This window comes from Saccostrea cucullata, unplaced genomic scaffold (assembly GCF_032062105.1).
Source record: "Saccostrea cucullata isolate Sc308-1 unplaced genomic scaffold, CSIRO_AGI_Scuc_v1 ctg1600, whole genome shotgun sequence".
In the NCBI taxonomy this organism is placed as follows: domain Eukaryota; kingdom Metazoa; phylum Mollusca; class Bivalvia; order Ostreida; family Ostreidae; genus Saccostrea; species Saccostrea cuccullata.
The window spans coordinates 1586-10428 of NW_026936181.1; the positions used below are offsets into that span (position 1 = coordinate 1586).

An 8843-nucleotide genomic window follows, 5' to 3' on the forward strand; every position below is an offset into this window, starting at 1 on the left:
AAAAAAAATCAGAGACGGTAAACCAAAACAAAAAAAAAGCAAAATTACCACACCAATGACCCCATACCCCCACCCCCCTGTCCCCCCAAAAGTGTCATAAATTAAAAATGGGAGATAGCACCTAAGAAAAAGTGTGGATTAAAGTTAAAGTGTGCTAGTAATAAAAAAAATTAACAAGAGGCCCAGGGGCCACATCGCTCACCTGAGCAATTGGCAAGGAAAAAACACAGATCAGATCAGAACTGAAAGTAAACTGGGGGGGGGGGGGGGGCTTGAATTTTACATCCCCCAGGGGTCATGATTTGAACAAACTTGAATCTACACTACCTGAGGATGATGCCCTATAAATATAACGAAGCCTGGCTTTGAAGTACTTGAAAAGAAGATTTTAAAAGGTTTCCCTATATGTTCCTATGTAAAACTTTGATCCGCCATTTTGGCCCCACCCTACCCCCGGGGGTCATGATTTGAACAAACTTGAATCTACACTACCTGAGGATGATTCCACATGCCTTTCATCTTTCCTGGCCCAGTGGTACCTAAGAAGATTTTAATTTAAAGATTTTTCCTATATATTCCTATGTAAAACTTTGATCGGCCATTTTGGCCCCATCCTACCCCCGGGGGTCATGATTTGAACAAACTTGAATCTACACTACCTGAGGATGATTCCACATGCCTTTCATCTTTCCTGGCCCAGTGATACCTAAGAAGATTTTAATTTAAAGATTTTTAGGTCACCTGAGTAAACTCATGTGACCTATTGCTATCCGTTTTCGTCCGTCGTCGTCCGTCGTGTGTCGTGTGTTAACATTTAAACATTTTCAGCTTCTTCTCTGCAACCACTGAACCAATTTCAACCAAATTTGGCACAAAGCATCTATGGGTGAAGGGGAACAAAAATTGTGAATTTCATGATCCCTGCCCCCCTGGGGCCTGAAGGGTGGGGCCAAAACCACTAAAATTAATGCAATCTTTAAAAATCTTCTTCTTTACTTCTGGACATCAAGCAGTCAAACTATTTGCATGATTGTAATCAGCATTGAGTCCTCTACCAAAATTGTGAAATTCATGGCCCTGGGGTCAGGGGTTCTAGTGCTAGGGCAGGGCTAAATAAGTATATAGTGAAAATGCATTATTTCTTTGAAAATCTTCTTCTCAGCTCCTGGATATTAAATAAACCAACTAAGTAAATATTTATGATGAGCAAGAGTGCCTCTACCAAAATTGTGAATTTTATGGCCCCAGGGTCAGGGGTTCTGGTGTTAGGGGGGGGGGGGGGCTCTATTGATTATATAGTGAAATTACATGAATTCTTTGAAAATCTTCTTCTCTGCTCCTAGGTATTAAATAAACTAACTAAGTGCATAGTTATGATGAGCAATAGTGCCTCTACAAAAATTGTGAATTTTATGGCCCCAGCGTCAATGGTTCTGGTGGAGGGGGGGGGACTTTATTGTTTATAAAGTGAAAATACATGAATTCTTTGAAAATCTTCTTCTCTGCTCCTAGGTATTAAATAAACTAAGTAAGTGCATAGTTATGATAAGCAAGTGTTCCTCAACCAAGATTGTGAATTTTATGGCCCCAGGGTCAAGGGTTCTGGTGTGTGTGGGAGGGGGGGGCTCTATTGATTATATAGTGAAAATATGTGAATTCCTTGAAAATCTTCTTCTCTGCTCCTAGGTATTATATAAACTAACTAAGTACATAGTTATGATAAGCAAGTATGCCTCAACCAAAATCGTGAATTTAATGGCCCTATCATCAAAGGTTCTGGTGTTTGGGGGGGGGGGCTCTATTGATCATATGGTGAAAATACATAAATTCTTTGAAAATCTTCTTCTCTGCTGTTAGGTATTAAATAAACTCACTAAGTGCATAGTTATGGTGAGCAAGAGTGCCTCTACAAAAAGTGTGAATTTTATGCCCCCAGCTTCAATGGTTCTGGGGGGGGGGCTTTATTGATTATAAAGTGAAAATACATGAATTCTTTGAAAATCTTCTTCTCTGCTCCTAGGTATTAAATAAACTAAGTAAGTGCATAGTTATGATGAGCAAGAATGCCTCTTCTAAAATTATGAATTTCATTGCCCCAGAGTCTGGGGTTCTGGTGTTAGGGTCGGGCTCTATTGATTATATAGTGAAAAAATACATTAAATCTTTGAAAATTTTCTTCTCTGTCTCTGGGTATGAAGCAGATGAACTACCTATATAGTTATGATGAGCAAGGGCCCTAATCTTGCAGAATTGTGAATTTCAAGGCCTCAGGGTCTGGGGTGGGGGGGTCTCTACTTATATACTGAAAATGAATTAATTGCTTGAAATCTGGTCCTTTGTATTTATAAAACATTTATTTACTTTTTGATAGGCAATTTTAAGGGTGCGTTTTAAAAATTTGTGCAACCTAGGGTCAGGGGTTTATGTCAGAGTGTTAGGGGCACTACTGATTATTGATGAATATTACTGATTAGTTGGAGTGCATTTTTGTTCCCCTACCCTGCGTATGGGTATTCAGTAACCAAGCTTAGCAACTGCTAAAGTTTATTGTTATGATGATCAATGGTGCCCTTTCAAAATTGTGAATGCCATATAGCATCTGACTTAAAACATGAATCAAATTCAATACACTGTAACTGGAAAGTTGTTGCATAATGCTCAGGTGACCTATAAGGCCCGTGGGCCTCTTGTTCCTATATATTCCTATCTAAAACTTTGATCGGCCATTTTGGCCCCACCCTACCTCCAGGTCATGATTTTAACAAATTTGAATCTACACTACCTGAGGATGATACCACATGAGTTTCATCTTTCCTGGCCCAGTGGTTCTTGAGAAGAATATTTTAAAAGATTTTTCCTATATATTCCTATGTTAAAATTTGATCGGCCATTTTGGCCCCACCCTACCCCCTGGGGTCATGATTTGATCAAACTTGAATCTACACTACCTGAGGATGATCCCACATGAGTTTCATCTTTCCTGGCCCAGTGGTTCTTGAGAAGAAGATTTTTTAAGATTTTCCCTATATATTCCTATGTAAAACTTTGATTGGCCATTTTGGCCCCACCCTACCCCCGGGGGTCATGATTTTAACAAACTTGAACCTACACTACCTGAGGATGATTCCACATGAGTTTCATCTTTCCTGGCCCAGTGGTTCTTGAGAAGAAGATTTTTTAAAAATGCCATTAATTTTTCTCTAATTCATAATTATCTCCCCTTGGAAAAGGGCCTGGTCCTTCATTTGAACAAACTGAAATCCCCTTCATCCAAGGATACTTTGTACCAAGTTTGGTTGAAATTGGCCCAGCGGTTCTTGAGAAGAAGATGAAAATGTGAAAAGTTTACGACGACAACAACGACAACGACGACAGACAAGGACAAATTTTGATCAGAAAAGCTCACTTGAGCCTTCGGCTCAGGTGAGCTAAAAGTATGTGAAAATATCAACCACATTTAAGACCCCTGCAGGTGTTGGGTGGAGCTCACCTACACTGAAAAACAATTATTGAACAAGAAACATTTTAACAAAGTATTAACCCAGCACTCTTCAGAACAAACACACTAGAACCAGCTAACCAGCCGTTCTAAGGAAAAGTTTAGGTAATCAGACTTTAATTACTGAAGCACGAAGCCACGTGCCACAATTCCAATTTTAAACAAGTATTTCTCTCTAAAGAAAAACATGTGGTGATGATCAGGGAAAAAAATATATTGAAAAAAACAGAAAGCCCCAATATTATTTTTATCATTTATTCCCAGCTCTCTGATTGGCTCAAACTTGATCACATGATTTAGTATATAACAGCATAAAGACTTGAGTTACTATTTATAGAATCTGAAATGCGTATCGACTTGAGGTTTCTTAAAATGGAGATAATTTCCGTGAAACAAAATAGTACTGTATTCAATCAAAGCTAATACAGTGTATGATTTGATGTTTCTAGAAAAAAAATATTTATTTCAACTTTTACTAACTTTTTTTCTATGTTCTGTATTTGATGAGACAAAAGAAGGCATTGGATTAGGATTACTTCATATTAATTAAAACATATTCGATATGTGTGTCAAATATTGATACAAAACTTAATCAAATAAATGAAGTATTCTGAATAAGTAAATCGTCTAAATCACTCCATCAATATAAAGGAAACGCATTTACATTAAACGGTGTAATTTATTTTGATCTCTAGTTTCTAATTGTTAAAGGGAGAAAACTTTTCCAATTATTTTCATAATTTGTTTTGTCAATCTATGTAAAAAATAATATAACAAATGTAGCCCTTTAATTCGGTCAATCCATAGATATATCGACTTCACAGAAAAGCATATCGACCTCGCACTTCGTGCTCGGTCGATATGCTTTTCTGTGAAGTCGATATATCTATGGATTCACCTCATCAAAGGGCTATATTTATATAATATATGAGGTGAAATGAAAAACCACAGGGTGATTAAGGTGAACTCTATTTTTTTTCCTTAGAATTGCAGATTTTATTGCTATTTTGTGTTTTCGGTTAAGTGTAATATTTTTAAAACAAAAATGTTCTGTTGTCAGCAAACCTAATAAATGTCTCTCACCATTGTTTCTATCATTTTTTCTATAACAAGGTGGGTGGACTTTTTAAACTTAATTTATGTCTGGAAATCTTGTTATCTGTTTAAGCATGTGTGGAGTACAGGATTTTCACACGTGTAATAATCCTCAAGATTTTTGAAACCATATTGACATATTTAGCTCACCAGAACCAGAGCTTAAATACTGCTCTGTTTAATCTTCGCGTAGTCAATTTTTGTTTTTGATTTGACAAAGAATGTTGCCAATCGGGCATTGAATTTAAAGGAGATCTGTTTCATCAGAAATTCCATAAATAACCACTTCTCCTACAATTTTGGTCTGATTAAACTTTTTCACATGGCTGTACCAGAGCTGCCAACCCTTATGATTTTGGCGTAAGGCGTACGAAATCAGCGTCTAAATTACGCCTTACGAATCCTCTCTTTATTCTTCCGAGTTCAGTTTTTCTCGTTCAAAGTTTATAATGTCGGTATTTTCACAGCTGGCAGGCTATAATTTCTACTATTATAATATATTCATGATTCTTACAACGTTTGCTTGTATCATCGTTTCGGTTTTAGAAGGCCGATCACATTCATATTAATATTTAAAGTAAACAAACTGGAAACATTTGTAATTTTAGAGCTACTGTCTCATCAGAAACTTCCATTTTCTGATGACAAATTAGATGATGTTACTTGTGAACTTGTTCTCATGTTCTTATTGACATAAATTGTTAATTATATAAATAAATATTATGGTATTCATTTTTTCAACAAAAAAAGTAAGCAAGAAAAATATTACTTGGAAGTTCAAAATTCGAGAAATAATGTATCATTTCAGAATTTCCAGAGAGCACCTGTTTGAAGCTGAGATAACCGTTGGTGGATCCAAGGAATTGACTGGGGGTGAATCCCAGGATTTTACAGGGAGTGGATCTGGGGTTTTGTACTTCTGGTCCTTAGACAATCGTCAGTCTCCTGCTAGCACTGTCAACTGGGTAATGTTATATGACTAAAGGCATTCATTGATTCTGTTAATAAAATGTGGTACAAGGGAGCTAACTTGTACAACTTGTGGATAAGTGAACATGGCATGCTGCAATTTAATGACAGTTTAAAAATGATTCAAACTTTAAAAATTAGTTCATAGAGTTTATCCACTCAGTGTTATATGTACAGGGAGAACAGTTAATGATCTGTATTTTAAGATTTAGTTGTAAATACTGACTTGACAGGTTATTGACTTTACAGGTTATTGAGGAAATTAACCGGCCTGGTACAAGTGTACTAACAGTGGGTGCTCAGAATGACCTTGGAGATAAGTTACTTGCTGTACAGGAGGTGAAGATCCAATACCCTCTCCTTGATGTGACCTTGACCTCCAACCCTACAGTGGAGGGGCGTGTCTGTGACATCACGGTCCAGGTGACAGGAAGTCGGGACGTCGTGTTTGACGTGGATTTTGGTGACGGAGTTCAGGCTTCGTTATCCTCTGATGATGTCGTTGTTACCATAGATACCACCTCTAGCTCATATCTACCTAAATACACCACCTTCCTACAACACCAGTACAATCTGAAAGGTCAGTACCAGGTCAAGGTCAATGTGTCTAATGCCATCTCCTGGGTGACGGGTGATGTCACGGTGATGGTAGGGGAGGCTGTCGGGGATGTTACCCTGGAGATCCTGTCCCCCCACAGGGAGCTGCCCGGGGTCTACGTTGTGTCCCTCAGTGATCCACTGACTGTCCGAGTGACCGCTGGCAGGGGAGATAACCTTACCTTCACCTGGGACTTCTCCGAGTATTCTGACGGAGGCACCAAGGACCAGCTAGGGTAATAATGAGTAGTATTATAAGTATCAGGAAAATTAAAAATAGTAAATGTTTTACAATTGCCATTTGAGAGTTAATTAAAAAATTTTGAGTCCAGTTCAACATACTGTTGATCATTTTTTACTTCATGGATACTGAAAGAAAATTTAATTTTTATAACTAACAAAGTCAAGTTTAATGAACTGTAGATATAAAGGTCATTTTTCACTTCATAGATTCTGTAATAAAAATTTAATTTTTGTAAGTAATTGAATTGAATTTTTTCATGATTTTTGTCTGCCGCACACTATATATATTCCTTTATTAATTTTCTTGATCACAGAACCCCTTTGCTAAAAACAAGGTAGACTGAAAGTAGTTTTTTTTATTTCATACAAATGTAGAATTTCTGTGTATGTATCACCAATCTTGTTATAACATAGGAATGGTAGTTCTAGCACGGCGACCTACGCCTTCAGTATGACGGACATTTTCCCGGTGTCTGTCAGTATCAGCAGTCCCTACTACCAGGTCCCCCAGGTGTTCCCATTCAGACACAAGTTCAAGGTCGTCCAGGAAATCCAGGGAGTTTATCTGGAGGTTGTGGGGTCGGGGAAGACGGGAGCCGCCCTCAAACGTGTGAACGGAGCGTTACAAACGGAGAAGATACATTTCCTAGCCAGGTAAACTAATGTGTGTAAAGATTACAGTGGAAAGGGGGGATACACTTCCTAGCCAGGTAAACTTACGTATGTGGAGTTCAGAGGAAAGTGGGGGGGGGGGGTATATTTCCTAGCCAGGTAAACTTTAGTGTGTAAAGATGACAGGGGAATGGAGGGGGGTACATTTCTAGAAGGTAAATTTTAGTGTGTAAAGATGACAGGGGAATTGAGGGGGTACATTTCTAGAAGGTAAACTTTAGTGTGTAAAGATGACAGGGGAATTGAGGGGGGGGTACATTTCTAGAAGGTAAATTTTAGTATGTAAAGATGACAGGGGAATGGAGGGGGGGGGGTACATTTCAAGAAGGTAAATTTTAGTGTGTAAAGATGACAGGGGAATGGAGTGGGGGGTACATTTCTAGAAGGTAAATTTTAGTGTGTAAAGATGACAGGGGAATGGAGGGGGGGGGGGTACATTTATAGAAGGTAAACTTTAGACTGTAAAGATGACAGGGGAATGGAGGGGGGGGTACATTTCTAGAAGGTAAATTTTAGTGTGTAAAGATGACAGGGGAATGGAGGGGGGGTACATTTTAGAAGGTAAATTTTAGTGTGTAAAGATGACAGGGGAATGGAGGGGGGGTACATTACAACAAGGTAATCTTAAGAGTGAAAAGATCACAGGGGAATGGAGGGGGGGAACATTTCTAGAAGGTAAACTTTAGTGTGTAAAGATGACAGGGGAATGGAGGGGGGGGTACATTTCTAGAAGGTAAATTTTAGTGTGTAAAGATGACAGGGGAATTGAGGGGGGGTACATTTCTAGAAGGTAAATTTTAGTGTGTAAAGATGACAGGGGAATTGAGGGGGGGTACATTTCTAGAAGGTAAACTTTAGTGTGTAAAGATGACAGGGGAATTGAGGGGGGGGGGGGGTACATTTCTAGAAGGTAAATTTTAGTGTGTAAAGATGACAGGGGAATGGAGGGGGGGTACATTTCTAGAAGGTAAATTTTAGTGTGTAAAGATGACAGGGGAATGGAGGTGGGGGTACATTTCTAGAAGGTAAATTTTAGTGTGTAAAGATGACAGGGGAATGGAGGGGTGGGGGGGTACATTTCTAGAAGGTAAATTTTAGTGTGTAAAGATGACAGGGGAATGGAGGGGGGGGGTACATTTCTAGAAGGTAAATTTTAGTGTGTAAAGATGACAGGGGAATGGAGGGGGGGGTACATTTCTAGAAGGTAAACTTTAGTGTGTAAAGATGACAGGGGAATGGAGTGGGGGGTACATTTCTAGAAGGTAAATTTTAGTGTGTAAAGATGACAGGGGAATGGAGGGGGGGGTACATTTCTAGAAGGTAAATTTTAGTGTGTAAAGATGACAGGGGAATGGAGGGGGGGTACATTTCTAGAAGGTAAATTTTAGTGTGTAAAGATGACAGGGGAATGGAGGGGGGGTACATTTCTAGAAGGTAAATTTTAGTGTGTAAAGATGACAGGGGAATGGAGGGGGGGGGTACATTTCTAGAAGGTAAACTTTAGTGTATAAAGATGACAGGGGAATGGAGGGGGGGGGGGTACATTTCTAGAAGGTAAACTTTAGACTGTAAAGATGACAGGGGAATGGAGGGGGGGGGGTACATTTCTAGAAGGTAAATTTTAGTGTGTAAAGATGACAGGGGAATGGAGGGGGGGACATTTCTAGAAGGTAAATTTTAGTGTGTAAAGATGACAGGGGAATGGAGGGGGGGGAACATTTATAGAAGGTAAACTTTAGTGTGTAAAGATGACAGGGGAATGGAGGGG

General features: G+C 38.9%; 1 protein-coding gene across 1 annotated transcript in view; it reads left to right on the forward strand.

Moving 5' to 3' along the window:
- The first annotated feature begins 5388 nt into the window (after nt 1-5388).
- LOC134244955 (uncharacterized) overlaps nt 5389-8843 on the forward strand; it is a 29146-nt gene continuing 25691 nt past the window's right edge. The window contains exons 1-3 of the mRNA XM_062727212.1: nt 5389-5559; nt 5813-6396; nt 6818-7057. Coding sequence (XP_062583196.1) covers nt 5389-5559; nt 5813-6396; nt 6818-7057 — 995 coding nt within the window. The remainder of the gene's footprint in view (nt 5560-5812; nt 6397-6817; nt 7058-8843) is intronic.